The 15686-nt window shown below is 44.8% G+C and overlaps 1 protein-coding gene across 6 annotated transcripts in view; it reads right to left on the reverse strand.

Annotated features, from left to right (window-relative positions):
- The window catches only part of C14H16orf71 (chromosome 14 C16orf71 homolog), a 91385-nt gene that overhangs the window by 66927 nt on the left and 8772 nt on the right, over nucleotides 1-15686 (reverse strand). For all 6 annotated transcript variants that reach the window (XR_005258679.1, XM_038151620.1, XM_038151619.1 and 3 more), the window contains exons 7-10: nucleotides 14675-14821; nucleotides 14230-14304; nucleotides 12237-12590; nucleotides 10255-10414 (exon numbers count right to left, since the gene is read on the reverse strand). Coding sequence is in view for 5 of the 6 variants with exons in the window: in XM_038151620.1 (XP_038007548.1) it covers nucleotides 10255-10414; nucleotides 12237-12590; nucleotides 14230-14304; nucleotides 14675-14821 (736 nt within the window). In the remaining variant the exon portion in view is untranslated. The remainder of the gene's footprint in view (nucleotides 1-10254; nucleotides 10415-12236; nucleotides 12591-14229; nucleotides 14305-14674; nucleotides 14822-15686) is intronic.

The raw sequence follows: 15686 nt of genomic DNA on the forward strand, positions 1-15686 counted from the left end.
CTGGCAGAACACTCTAGAATTAGGAAGTTGACTTTTCCTGACAAAAAGGAGAGTACAACTGATGTTTAATGGTCTTTCTGTAAATGCATTTTTGTACCAGAGTCACTCTGTGGCACCACTGCCTTTCTGAGCATCATGCTGTGGTTCTGGATCTGGAAAACATGATGGGGGCAAGATGGCATTGAAATTTCTGATGTGGATGAGGCTCAGATTGCTCAAATGGAGGAATTATGGTGCTCCAAAGCAGATAACTCTGCCAAGGGAGGCTGCAGGGACTCAGGGAGCTGTGTAATGGAGCATTATTTGCTCTGTTCTCCATAGTTTTCAATTCACTTAGGGCACTCCAGATCATGAGAGTTTAAGTTAAAAATATAATAATAAACAAAATGTCTTTGCTGACAGTTTTCTTGCTTTGGACAATTATTCTTAGTCTTGGATATGAAGAATAAAACCTCTTAACTGCACTAAGGGAATTCTCAGCTGCTTCACTGGAGTTAATGGCTCATCTATCAAAGATGTGGATAAACTCTCTTCCTTGAGGGGCAAGGATCAGATCCATAGGATTTGTCAGCAGGGAGATGCTGTGGATCACACAGGATCAAAATATTTTTGGTCCAAATTCAACAAGTTAAAAAAAAAAAACCAATTCAAAAATACCTGTAATGAACAGCTTTTTTTAACATATGATTTCTTCTTTACCTTTTAGAAGTGGGAAAATTTTCTTTAAAAGGCTCAGCTCAGGTAAACACTGACCTGAGAAGTGCATTAAAATTTAAACCAAAGCAACACTGATTCTTATTTGAGTTTGTTTGCTTTCCAAGCCATAATCATTAAAAATGAGAAGTGCCTTTTCCATGATTGGTGTTTACACTCCAGTAACACTTGGAGAGGCTCAGAAGGATTCCCAGCCTCATTGTGCTGGTGTTCTGAGCACATGTAACAAAAAGTTCCTCCTCTAATGAGTTTATACTCCTGGTTAATGAGAAGCAGCTGAAATGAGTAAAGGAAGTTTAATTACTTACACATTTCATGTGAGCACAAGACTGGGAATGGGGAACTTGTGCCTCAGTCCTGGCTCTGGAATGAAGTATTTCTCTGTGGAACTGTAAAGTGAGGATAATATTTCCTTATCCTGGTCCCTGTCTAGCTGGATTAATTATCAAGACTCTGTAAAGTGCTCTGAAGAGGAAGAGTGTAAGATTATCAACAAACTTTCAAAATTAACCTCTATTCCCTTTCCTAATCCTGAAAGTGTTGTGGCCTCTCAGCCCCTCAGCGTGATCCTATCTGCATCTTCCACTTGTTCTTCAAAGGATTCCAACCTGCCTCACACATGAAATGTGTCAGCACTTCCAGACCCTCCGAGGGAAGGGAACTGCACCTGCTCATTTGGAAATGCTGGGATAGAGCATGGAATTGGTCCTCAGCCATCTGAAATCTAGGCTGGCATTTGGCACATGCTCCAAGCTGGGTTTAAATCCTATGGAAATGGCTCTGCTTGGATACTCCAGGAGGTTCCCAGGGGGTTGGAACGAGACAATCTTTAAGGTCCCTTCCAACCCAAACCATTTGGGATTGGTGCTATGATTCACCACATATTTATCAACGTGGGGAAAGCCTTGTTTTTTTTCTTCCCATCTATTCATCTTTATCTTTTTAGTTATCATTTCCCCTGATAGTCAATGGAAATCCCCAAAGAAATAAAGGAAATTAAAGGGTCTGGGGGAGGAAACAGCTCAGCTGCTTTATCAGGAAGCTTTAGCAGAGCTAAAGTGGTTTGTTCTACAGACTGTCAGCTTCCAATTAAAATGGATTGTATCCAGTTTGTCACAGGCTCTGTGTTCTTCCCTCCAGCTATAAAACACCCCCCAGACAACCCTTCAGATCTGTGAGTTTGGGGCTTTGTGATCCTGAGAACTTCTAAGTGCTTACAGTGCTCCCTGAAGCTGGTGGGAACTCCAGGTGCTTGGCACTGAGCTGGGCAGAGCTCTGTATTTGCAAAATAAAAATAACTGCACGATTCTTCCACTCCATAGTCTTGGATAGAGCCCTGAATTCCATTCCCTGCCACTGAGAATAATGCCCCATCATGAGTATTTGTGGAATAATGTGTTTACAAGTTGTGACCAAACTTAATCCCCTGTGTGCTGGGATTTGGAACACCAGCCCAGCCTAAGTCAATGCTGAGCAAGAAGGCATGAGGAAAACCAGGAGTGTAGTTTAAATCCTGCAGTTCCTTTAACAGACAACCTGCACATCCCTTTGGAACAACAGAGGGGCAGGTTCAGCCTCCTTTCATCTACAAATAGCATCAGCGATCACAGCCCTGAGGTAAGGCCAGGGGCTGGGAATTCTATTTTGATTCCAAGAGAGAATCACAGCAGAAAGTGTTTGTTTCTCTGTGTAATTAAACGTGACTGGCACTTGTTCAGAGCCACTGCAAACCCAGGGCAGCCTGGCACACTGCAGGACCTGAGGAGACAAAAAGCCCAGATATAGTTTTGTGTCCTCCTGCCCTCTCTGGGATAAGAAATAGAATTTGGCTCATGGACATTTTACATTATTGTCCTCAAGTTTAATGTGAACATCCTGCTAATGTGAATGGAGGAGTATTCAGGACCTCTACTGGCAGCAAGCTCATGCATGGAATCCTGGAAACTCTGCTCCTTTTCCTTGTATTAACCTTTCCCTTAAGCAACAGCAACCAATGTTCCCATCTGTCAAACTCAGGCAGGAGTGTATTGAGGAACAAGCCTAAACTCATTTTAATCACTTCCAAGATATGCCGAGGACTATAGAGGATTAAATATCTCACATTCTCCTGGGGCCTTTCCAAACTGCAGTCAGAGAAACAGCACTGCAAGATCTCGTTGCTTTGTGAATCCCTGGCTCTTCAGTTCCTTCCACAGCTGGAAAAAGCACAAACCTGGGAGCCCCTGGGAACCATCAGAGTGCCTCTCCAGGTTTACATGGAAGGTTCTCCATGGCTTTTTGGTGACCCTGTTGCATTCACCACAGGTGAATTTCCTGGTTCTGAGCATTCCTGCAGCAATTTGGCTGGAAAACCTCTTAAAGCAGCCAAAGGTTATGAAAGCAGCTTCACTGTGTGGCTCTTGGACCTGCTCTGGTGGTATGAGCTGAAGCGGGGAGAGGAGCCACGAGGATGGGAAGTACAACCTGCCCTAAGAGTGCCTGGGCACTTCCACAACATTCCTGACTCTGGGAACACAGAATTCACAGGGTGAATTCATAGAATTACCAGGCTGGAAGAGACCCTAAAGATCGAGTCCAAGCCATGCCCTAACACCTCAATTAAACCATCAAATAAACCAGTCTTTTTTAAACACATCCATGGAGAGTAAAGTGCTCCTGTGTGGAGGGAGGTGTTTGTAACACACACAGGTAAGGCCTGGACCCTCTGCTTGCCTATTAAGGCAGATCCTCAGGTCAGATCTGTGCCATCCTGAGCCTCAGCTCCTGGGATTTGTGCCCACAGCCAGGGACAGCAGGAAGCAGCTACTCCACCAAAGTGCTGTGCCAGCAATCCCCCCGTTTGCTTTCCCTGGCACCATGTGGGAAGATGAAGAGGAGGCCAGAAACACAGGCTCTGTGCCAGCTGCCAGCCACCCATGCTGGAAAAACATTTCCTTGGGATCTTCCATCTATTCCAAATGCTGTGTGCTGGGCTGGTGGCACAAACAGGAATCTTGGCCTCCTGTCTCTGTGTGCTAAGTTTAACTCCATCTCTAATTGCCTTAGTTTATTTTTAAGCCTTTCTTGAGTCGAGGCAGCGGGTTCATTAAGTACAAGAGATTTTAATCTTGTTTCAGAAACTCATTAAATGCCTGGCAGGAAAAAAAAAAGAGGAATTCAGGGGCCATCTGGTGGCTGTTGGGCACAGCACTGCTGGCCACAAACTTGGCATCAGCCCAACAGGGAGAGCACCTGGAGCCAGGCAAACCCCAAACTCAGCTCTGGTGTCCAAAAAGCATTACTGTAGGAAATATTTGGTGATTTTTACAATTAATGGGGTTTTTTAAAGCTATATTAAAATAACAGTAAGGGCTAAATGCTGTTCTAATTACATTCACCCAGATGCAGTTGCTTTGGCCCAGGGTCAATGAAAACATTAGATCACAGGGGATTTGTATTACCAGGATCACCTCTGGAGTAATACAGATATAGAAAAATTCAACTACTGTGTAACAAAATCCTCATAATCATAAAAAGATTTTATAGGTTTCCTCAGCATCTCCAAATAGATGTACTGCATCACACTTTAGGGGATAAACTGGCATTTCTGTAAGGAAGTGGCACAAAACCTATTCCTTCATGAGTGGTTGATCAGGCCTTTGTCCATTCTTTAAGTGGAGACATTAATTTGACTTTCTTACAGTCCTTTTCCTTTATCCATTTTCCACCCAGCAATAAAAGTGGTGTATTTTTAAACAGTGCTGAGGCCATCATCTCAGTGCAGTCATGTGAGCAGCTCCAGTGGAGCTGGGGAGGTGCCCAAGTGCCCTGGCCCAGCAGGTGAAGTGCTGGGTTGGGATCCCGGGATCCACAACGTCCTTGAACAACCCAGAGATGGAAGAAAAGGGCAATTTCCAATGCTGATGTCAGCACCATAGCCTCAAAAAGATCAAAACACCCATGGAACAGCAATGGCAATCACAGGCACCTATTTAAGGAAGACAGGTAAAGAATCAAAAGCATTTCACTGACAATTTGCAGATCAAGGCACCTCCTAGTCAAAAACAACTTCTGGGGCCAGTAACTGAACTAAAAATACTTTACAAGTTTTGGAAATCAATCCCTACTTTCAGGCAGACTGTGCTGATGCAGGGTAACTCTCCCAGTAGCAGGAAGTCCAGCACTTCAGCACCACTCTGGATGGCAAATATGGATTTTGTCAGGGATTTTCCCCTGAAGAAATACAGGATTAAAGAGAGAACAAGGCCATCAAAGGGCAAGGAAGGATTTGACCATGATATATTGGTAATTTTATCTTCCAGTAATTTTATCTTCCAGTTTGTAAAAGGTGTTTTAAACTGAGACACAGAATAAACCCTTTTCCATCCCTTCTGGGAACACAACAAAAATAAGCTTCAATTGGAGAGAGAACAATTTAAATTAGACTTAATGAAAAGCTTTACAACTCTAAGGGTAATTAAACAGCAACAGGTACTACCTGGGAGTCAAAAAATTGTCACCATTGAGGATTTCAAGACCAAGTTCTATAGAGAACTAATTTTGTTGCAACACAAGTGGAACATCTTGTGGTTGAGAATTCTCCCTGACACCAGTGAGCTGAGTCAACAGGGTGTTAACATAAAGAACCTGCTGATTTTGACAAAAAGGTGATGGAGCCTGTGTTTACAAGACGGAAAGGAAAGTACCCACATCATCTATTTGTTAAGGTAGAATGACTCTGTTGTGCCTGGATGTTGTTGTTGTGTAAGGCAGCTGTAAGGCTAAGCTGCAATGAGATGAGGATCATGGTAATATAATTACTAATACAAGGTTAGCCCAAGTGATTGTGAATGCCAAGAAAAATGAGACGCCTCAGTATGAGTCAACACATTCATTTCCCAACCACCCTGGCTGTGTAAGGGAGATAAAACTGTGTTTATGAGGGGCTGGTTACAAGGTGGCTCCTAATAGCTCTCCAACAACATTATCCTGTTCTGCCATATCATGATAAAGCAATAAATGTAGAATCAAGCTGAAGCCCTGCTGAAAACACCTACTTTTTCCAATAATAAAAGAGATGAGTACAAGCTAAATTCTAGTTGTTCTGTGTGAAATGAATTCCAGGGCTGGATGGGCCATGCAGGAGTTTGGCTGCAGTGTTCAAGGCCAGGTCTGACACAAGCTCAGGTGTTTCACCTCACATGGGGCTGCTGGAAAAGGAGCTCTGTGAAGCTGCTTTTCAGCACAGACATTTCCCTGGAAAAGCTGCAGAGCAGCTCTACCTCTGCCAGGCCTCACCCCATCACCTGCACTGCCCCTGCTCTGACTTTGTGCCTCCAGCTCAGCCCTGTTCCCTCACACCAGACCCCCTGGGTGATCACTAGGCTGCCCCTGGCTTGGCTTTCTGCCCTTCATCTTCCCCTCCTCATTCCCACACGTTTGCCAACTGGCCACCCTCACTGGAGCTGCTCTGCTGCTCCTTTGGGACTGTGGCACTGCCCTCCCTGCCTGCCTTGCTCTCAGCTGCAGATCCTGCTTTGTCTTCCCCAAAGGCTTCCCACTGCCAGAGGGCAGGGTTAGATGGGATACTGGGGAGAGATTGTTCCCTGTGAGGATGGGGAGGGCCTGGCACAGGCTGCCCCTGGATCCCTGGAAGTGTCCAAGGCCAGGCTGGGATAATGGAAGGGGGTGGGACAAGATGGGATTTAAGGTCCCTTCCCATCCTAGTCTGGGATCCTGTGATATCCTTAGAATAACCTGCTTGTGCTGCTCCTGACATAAAACTCAGCTCTGATGTGGCAAAAGTTCCCACCATTATCTGGATCCCACCTGATGGGAATGTGACAGAAAACAAACCAGCACCAAGTGACTTATCAGAACAAGGAGGATGAATGAAGTGACAGATCAAACCCATTTCATTTTACAACCTCCATTTAAACTGCTTTACATCCTGTGAGCATTCCTTCCGTCTCCCTCATCAATAACACTGCTCACATAATGCAAGAAACCCTGTGCTGTTCCTCTAAGCTGCTAATTCAGCCTGACCCTACAGTGAGGATCACAGCACCCGTCTGCTGGCCTTCACAGAACTCCAGGTGCTCGCATCAGTTCTGAACCAGATTCAAAGGTTAAAATGTGGTTGGGGGCCCAATTTCAGAAGAGACAAGTCATGCCAGTCTTAAATTTCACCAAAAGTTTGGGTGGGGCAGAGAAGGAAAAAAAAAACCAAAAACCCCCAAACAAATGAACCCAAACCAGAGCATTAAAAACCCAGGCTCTTCCCTGCATTGTTTTTAAAACCAAGAGGCGAGCCAGGTTGCCCAAGTATTCAGACTCCTCCAGACATGGACCTGACAGGCAGAATTCTTAGAAAGAACCCACTGATTTCCCAGGGAATTGGCACCTGCATGTCTTGAAAATCCACTGGATCTCAGCCCCTTCTCCAGCAGCTGAAGGGCCCCTGGAAGTGAATTCTCAGGCTCTCAAGTTACCTCTCCCCAGCCCTGACTCTCAGAGTGAAGCTGAGGACAGAGTTTGACTGAACTGGGTTAAGAAAAAAGAGACAGCACATTAAATCTGCTTTTACATTTTAGACAAGAACTCTAATGTAACCCTAATGCAGCTTTTTAAAGTTCCTTTGCCAGTCTTTCCCAGCACCTCAGCTACAGTAATTGCAGTTTCTAAACTTTCCCTCTGATTATTATTCAATTCAATTATTTATGTACATTATAAATGGTCAGAAGAATTCTGGAAACTGTGACAAGCGTTCCAGATCTGAACATCTATCACTGCCAAAACAAAGGACTTACAAAACAAATTTGCAAGTGTGCTACTCTGTCAAACACGGGGACTTGTTCTTTGAATATATGTGTTTATATATAGATATTAGATATTTTCACTGAGACATAGCTGCCAAATTACAGGGGCTCTTAGTTTTAAATGTCAAAACAGTCAAAATTTTCTGTGTTCATAAAAAAAGAAAGAAAATAAAACCCTATTCAAATTCAAAGGGAAAAAGTGCTGCTATCAAAGCAGATTTCAAGTAATCTTATAAAGGACTGTTGTGTTTGATAGATGATGTTGATACATTTTTTAGTCTTAATTTTAATAATGAATATTTCTGAATAAGAACTAAGAGCAGAGTTGCCCAGACAACATGGTTATTATGGGTTGTGCTGATTTACCACTGGTGCCTTGGGAGGTCAGGCAGGTCCCCTGGAGCAGGCTGGCACTTAGTTTGGGATCATGGAATGAGTTGGGTGGAAACAACCATAAAGATCCTCTCATCCCACCCCCTGGGCAGGGACACCTTCCACTGTCCCAGGCTGCTCCAACCTGGCCTTGGACACTGCCAGGGATCCACAAGCAGCCACAGCTGCTCTGTGCCAGGGCCTCCCCACCCTCACAGGGAAGAATTTGTTCCCAAAATCCCACCTGAACCCTTCCCTGTGTCCTCTCTTGCCTGTAACAAGCCCCTCTCCCTCTTTCTGGGCACTGGAGCAGTTTGCACAGGCAGCAGGAGCCTGGGCTGGTGAGAAATGCCCCCGTCCCTGCCGCCACAACTGGACCATCATCCCATCCCTTAGGGGAACATTTACAGCTCCAGTTCCAGCAGAGATCCACCCTGAGCTCTGCTCCAGACAAAGCACATCACCAAGCCCATCCTCATTTTATTGGCATCAGCACAGCAAATATGGGAAATGACCAAACACAGGGTAAATCTGCACTGCCTGGTGCATTGTCAGGAAGGAGAGAGAAAGGCCCACGTGGATTTCTGAGGAGCAAGAGAGTGTCTGCATCTTAATAAAGGCTAACTGGAAGTGGGTGGTACCTGCCAGCTGCCAGGGACAAGCAAATCCAAAGAATCCACAACTTTTACACTGCAAAGCAGAGCTATGTGTGCTGTGCTGTCCTTGTCAAAGCAGGCTGGCAGAGGGAAACTCAGCTGGGAGCTTTTTAGTCCTTTACTCCTCCTCACTGACTAATCCAGCGCTAAATAAAATGAGCTTTCAAATCTTCACAACCACAGCAATCAATTTACAAAACAAACCTAAATGGTCCAGCCCCAAATCTAGGGCTGTGAAATCTTTCAACTTCTGTACTGACAAACAGCTTTGTTATTGGCATTAGCCCAAAGAAATCATTATGATGGATTCATGGTGGTTCTGCAGTTTCTCACCTCCTCTGACCTTCTCACCTTGTGTTCAGCTGAATCAGTGCATGGATGAAGCAGGATTGCTTGTCATAGAATCCTGGAATGGGTTGGGAGTGATCCTACAGCTCATCTCATTCCAACCCCACTGCTGAGGGCAGGGACAGAGAGAAAGCTTCTGACAAGTAACAACAGCCCTGTCCTCCAAGCCACAGTGAGGCTTTGGCTAAAACCAGGATCATTTCATACCCCCTTAATCAGGAGTAAAACCTATTGTTAAATCCACAATCCTCAAAACTGGTCCACAAAAGTGAACTCTAAAGCTGCTGGGGGCAGACAACAGGACTCAGCAGAGACAGTAAAAATATTGCACTTTTTAAGGACAAGTTATGAAAAATCATGTGGGAGACTCTGGCTGCTGTGAAGTAGATGACACTGAGGCCACTGATTCCAGCAAGCCCTGACAGGTCAGAACTGGAGGGCAGCTGCTTGGGGAACTCTCCCTGCACAGGAAGGTGGGGAATTCTTCTCCCTTAGTGTGACAGAAGAGCCATAGGGCTGCTCTTCTCCTCAGCAAATGGTGCTCCATAATAAACAGATTTGAAACAATACAATAAAAATTACATTTTGCTCCCAGCTGCCACTGGCAGGGAGCCCCGGTGTCTTAGGCTGGGGGTGTGCATTCTGTTCCCAGCTGGCAGAGCTGGGGCAGTTCTCTGCTGTTCATGGGGCAGTTTGCTTTATCTCTCCCACAACCCATCCTCCCTCCAGGAGATCTCTGCTGTCCATGGCCACTGAGTGTCCCTTGCATGGCTGATCAAATTCCACCATCCCATGGGAGATGCTCTGCCCAGGGCAGGAGCCAAGCATTCCTACCTGGATAGAACCTGACCCTGGGAACAGCACAGCAGCCTTTGCCACTGCATTCCCAGAGGAGCAGCTTTCTTCTGCACTGCATTCCCAGAGGAGCAGCCTTCTTCTCCCTGCATTCCCAGAGGGAGAGCAGGCCCATCTCCAGCAGCCCTGGAGCTTCAGAGGAAAACTCCAGCCTTGTGCAGGATCCCTGCTCCAGCAGAGCCACAGCTGGCCCTGCAGGAGGGCTGAGCCACCATGGAATGGCACTGCTGCCACCACCCTGGTGTCAGAGTGTCAGGCTGTATTCTGACTCTGGCAGTGGTTTTTCTTTTTGTACTATTGCATTTGTATTTCTTTTTAACTTTCCTAATAAAGAGCTGTTATTCCTACTCCCATATCTTTGCCTGAGAGCCCCTTAATTTCAAAATTATAATAATTCAGTGGGAGGGGATTTGCATTTTCCATTTCCGAGGAGGCTCCTGCCTTCCTTAGCAGACACCTTGCTTTTCAAAGCAGGCCACCCTGCCAGGCCCAGCCCACCCTGAGCCACTGACCCTGTGGAACAGGAGCGGGGTGTTCTCTGCCATGGGCTGCTTCCCCCACACCGAGCGCTGCGGCTGCCACTGCTCCAGCTGCTCCTGCAATCTGCATCTCCTCTGCCTCTCCTTCATCTCCTCTTCCTTTTGGGATAGCTCTCTTTCACTTCCTTCTCTCCTGGAAAATACACAGATTAAACTTTTCACTTGGGGGAAAAAAAGCCACTTGTTCATCTGGTGGCACTTCTTTTTTTCTTGTATTTACACCATGCACTTGAGGGGGAATCATGACATGAAAGGCTAAAATAGATTTAGAGAGCAATTCTGGTGTTTGTGGGGGGACACAAGACCTGTGCAATGGATGAAATCATCTCTCTAAGAAGAAAAACACCTCAAAGAAAAGCAGCAGAGATCTGATAAGTGGTGATGATCTAACTGGAGATGCAAACTCCTTTAAGCAGAGATGTGTTTGTGAGGTGTCACTCCCCATCTCCACACCAAGACTCCCAGTCTAGACCCATTTCCTTTCCTATCTGCTATAGGATACGACAGAGATAAAGTCCCCCTGACCCCAGGACCTCCCATCTTTCTACACCTGCATGCCCACAGAAAGATTTCATCTGCCATTTCTGTGGCAAACACAAAGTTCAATTTCTTCTGAATTCTTCCAGTCCCAGATGCCCCAACAATAATTAGAATAGCAAGAGAGAAAACTGAAATCAGTTAAAATCACTGAATTGTCACTCAGAGACAGTAAATAATCCACATTCTTGCCTGGCCATGGCCTGCCATCTCAGGCTAACAGGTAATCAAAATGGAGTTTAGTATTCCTGATGGAAGCAAGGAGCTTAATGTCAGGAATTCCAGAGGGAAAAAACCCTGCAACCAACCACCTGCCATTTAAAGCAGGTACACAGGAGCTGAGGTGTCTAAGTGGCAGGGCAGGCAAGTGTTTAACTCTGACACCGTAATAGTCTCCAGAGCAGGCAGATCCTGATTCTTTCCAGGGCTCATATGTCAAAGTCAGAATGTTAAATTTCACTCTGAAAATAGCAGGATATAACCTTTGAAAAGGCAGCATAATGGAGCTCTCCCAAACAGCTGGGCAGGTGCACAAGGCAACCACCCGATTTCACTTTGAAATTAGACCTTCTGCAGAATACACTACATTTAACTAAGCCCAGGGAGGCAGAGGCCCAAACAGCTCTGCAATTCCCACAATTGATATCACTCTAATTTCTAATTTTTAAAGCTTTCCAAGATATTTCTGTAGCATTCCTCACGGATGTACTTTGTAACTCCAAGATCTTGCACTTTTCTTGTTGGCAGATTCAGAATTCCTTTGTTTGGAAGAAAAAAATTACAAGGGGAGACTGATACATCCTCCAGTTTGTAAAAGGTGTTTTAAACTGAGACACAGAATAAACCCTTTTCCATTCCTTCTGGGAACACAACAAAAATAAGCTTCAATTGGAGAGGGAATAATTTAAATTAGACTGAATGAAAAGCTTTACAACTCTAAAGGTAATTAAACAGCAAAATGTACTACCTGGGAGTCAAGGAATCCTCACCACTGAGGATTTCAAGACCAAGTTCTATAAAGATCTGCCAGGAGATATTAGATTTTACCTCACTCTTTATTGGCACAGGGAGACTGACCCTTCCAGACCTATTTTCTAGGAAGCCGTGCTTAGGAAACCCCAGTGCTGTTGTTCCTAAAGGAGATCAATACTGTGTTGTCCTCCTCTTCTGTAGAATAAAAGCTAAAGAAAAAGGCTCCATTTCCAATGTCAGAAGTGCCACAGCTCATCTAATGCCAGGCCCCACTGAGGCTGCCTCTAAACCTTCCAGCAGGGGCTGCCAGGACTGTTGTTCTTGCCAGGTAACAAATCCAGACACCCTCTTGCTCCAACTCACAGCCCAGGTAAGCAATTTTCTTTAATCCTGGACAATTAGAGAAGCCACATCCAAACCCTCTGATTACTTTTCCTGTGGGATACCTTGGCAATTCTGTTGTAATTAGACGACACTCTGGAGCATTTCCTGCACTTTGAATCTTCTCAGCTTCCATTTTGTTCTCTTTCTCTGTGTCAGCTCCGTCGCCCCCACAGCTTGAAAAGGGGAGACTTTCCTTGTCTGGTTCCAATCTCATCAGTTTCCTGGGAACCACCCCATTTGTCTCTTGCCTCACTTTACAAGATTGGTTTTGACTTTTATTAGAGGAACCTGTGTCTTCCAGCCTTTCTGGGAGCAGTTTCTCAGCTGGAAGAGATGTTTCATGAAGAAGCTCCAAGGCCTCCTTACGGGCTGCTCGGAGTTGCTGCAGTAACAGGCTCTTCCCTGAGCAATTCCTCCTGCAAAGGAAATAAAAACTTGATTTCATCAAGATAAAGCATTATAGGAATAAACTCAATCTCTGAGAACTTCACATACCACGAGAGCTGAAAACAAGGACTGGGCATCTACAGGACCAAAAACTGGGAGTGACAGCAGCACCAGCACTCAGGTGACACAGGCAGAGCCAGAACACAAAATTGATCTTCCTGGCAATTTATTTACCTCTTCTGCATTCAGGCACAACACAACCACCTACCAGAAGAGCCCTGAACAAATGTATGGTTGGCATGAAAATCAGAGCCTATAGATTTTTGTCCCCTTTGGGTACAGGGGTTGGGGTTCAAATACATGCAGATGAAAAGTTTTTCTAATAATTATTACAGTTTTTGAATGCTTGGCTTAATTACCCTGTCAGCAAGCACATTACTTGTAGTGGAATGTCCTGTCGTGACATAATCTGCATGCACAGAATAATAATTCCTGTTTAATGATTTGTTCCAGATAAAAATGAAACTGGACAGACCCCCTCATGAATGAGATCAGAATCCTGCCCTGCTGAGACCAAAAGCATTTCTTATTTACATCCAGAACTAAGCAGCATTTGCCAGGCATTACATTTGTGCATGTTCTCTAGCACCATTAAGGTGAATCAAAATCCAAGCTCTGCTCTCCATCATTGCAGATTTACATTGATGGAACTGCTGAACTTGTGTCAGTGCCACGGAGAGTTCCCCAAGCATCCCCTTGTCCCTGCTTTTCACTGGTTTTGGATTAGATGTTCTAAATTACACTGTCTGACTTCTTGTTTGGCTCATTGTTTGGGTTCCTTGTCAAATCATCTTCCAAAGCATCAGAAGCGTAGGTGGCTGGCACAAGAAGACACACGTTCTGCTTGTCCCCTGCCCTGCTTTGCACTTGTTTTGAACTTGCAGGCTGCAGAATTCCAAAGGGAACCCAGAGCATGAGTGCAGGAGGAGGGTTAAATTTGACACTTCTGCTTCACATTAAACAAATGTCTAATAACCTATGGATATGAATTCAGGAGTTTAGCAAGAAAAGGCTGACATCTGTCATGTTGAGGAGTTTATACTTTAGGATTCCACCCATCACACTCTCTTCTCTTTCCTCTCAAGTTAAGGAGAATTGGGAGGGTCCCTGTCCATACAATATAGCCAACAGTCTCTTTAAATATCTATCCATTCTAGCCTATTTTATTATTTATAAAAATAAAGGTTTGTCTGACTCAGCTCCCTAAAACATTTCCAAAGTTTGGTTCTGAGTCTTGTCAAACACAGTTCTAGTCTCACTCACACAAGGCTGGAGAAAAACTCACATTTTCCACACCCCAGAGCACCTCTGACTGTGTTTTGAGCTGTCCCAAGCAGCTGGACAGTGCAAATATTGCCTCAAGGATCACCAACTCTACCTTTGGTAGCTTTACCATGCAACAGGAAAAGAGTGACCTCCTCCTGGGGCCACATTGGAGCACTTGCATTACTGGGCTTTTGTTTGTTTGTTTGTTTGTTTGTTTGAGACCAGGAAAGCAATATTTAAGTACACAAACTTTCACTCTGATCATTGTTAGGGCAATTATTTTAGTTTCAGAAAAAATGAACATCATATCACTTGGAAAATGGTCCTGGTAAGGAATCTTACATTCTCCTTTCTGCTTCATCCTGAATTGTCACAGTCTCTTCTTCTTCTTCAGAGGAGGAGGAGCTGTCACTTGCACTGTGAAACAATCAGACCATGTTAATTAACCCTGTTCTAGCTGAGTGTTGGCTCTTAGTCATTTCTAGGATGCAAATTTAGAAAATGAGGAAAAAGGGAGAGATACTTCCAGGGAAGATCTCCAGGTGTTATGGAGAGTCCTTCACACTATTACTCCAGCAAAAAGAATATTCAAATATTCAAGCAACTAGAACAAAATGTTTACCTGTTTGTTACCTAGGAGCTGTTTATTGACTACATGGTTTCTCCTTAGGACAGAGGTGTGAAAGAACATTTTTAAAGTTACATTTCACAAGCATGAGATTCAGAAAAGTTTAAGTTTCTCACTTTCTATTACTTATTTCTTACTCCCAATAAAGCCAGGATTTACCTTTGTTCCTCTTCAGGGACTGTCACTGACTTTGGTGGCTCAGCATCTCTCAAATCTATGTACACAGTTGCAGGTTTTGGCAGGCCCTGGAAACTCATCCTGCCCATCCTCAGAGAACTTGGTGGGAATGACAGCAAGGCAACATCCCTACACACAGAAAACACATCTCAGCATATCCTCTGCCTTATCCACCCAAGGAATCCTGCAGGCAGTGCCTTAGGATCAAAACTGCACTGAGAAAAGAGCTTTGTGCTTGGCGACCACACAGATTCCAGCTCTGCTTCTGCCTGCTATCAGAATTCAAGGATTCAGCTTCCCCCAGGAGCACAGCTCACAGGCAGGATGAAGAGGGATATTTAGTTCTCAAAATGTGACACCAGCAAATTGTTCTGGAGAACAAAGGCAGGCACCAGAGAGATCACAACTTTTAACATACCAGTGTAAGAACAAGTTCCCCTTTCCTCTCTGCCTCTTCTGGCAATTCCATTTTATCTTCCCAGGCATACAAAGTGCAAATCATCCTAGTGGCTCTCCCTGCTCTGGCAATGAGGGTATTTCCCACCCTCCCCTCCACTCTTTCACTCCTTATTTCCTCTGTGCTGCCACCATTGATGTTGCTCCCTCTGAACAGCCTGAAAATGCTCTTCCTACACACAGAAGCCTCCAAGAAGCACTGACATCTCCACTGATACCGACAGAAAATCATCCTGTGTATTTTTGCTCAGTTGAGGTACCAGTAAGAGAAATTGGTACCCTAGATGACAAAAAAAAGCTGAGCAGGATAATTGGCTTAGCCTCATTTTCCTGCCTTTCCCATTTATCCCAAGTGCCTTGTAAGGTTTAGACAAAGGTTGATGGAGAATGCCAAGGTGTTTATCATCAAATGGAAATGAAGAACTGATTATTCCAACTCCAACATCAGCTTTCTGCAAGGTTACAGAGAAAATCCCCTGTGGAAGACCGGGAGTTGCCCAGTATGCATTCTGGCAGCCAGGATGAGCTGGGATATGTG

This window comes from Motacilla alba, chromosome 14 (genome assembly GCF_015832195.1).
Source record: "Motacilla alba alba isolate MOTALB_02 chromosome 14, Motacilla_alba_V1.0_pri, whole genome shotgun sequence".
In the NCBI taxonomy this organism is placed as follows: domain Eukaryota; kingdom Metazoa; phylum Chordata; class Aves; order Passeriformes; family Motacillidae; genus Motacilla; species Motacilla alba.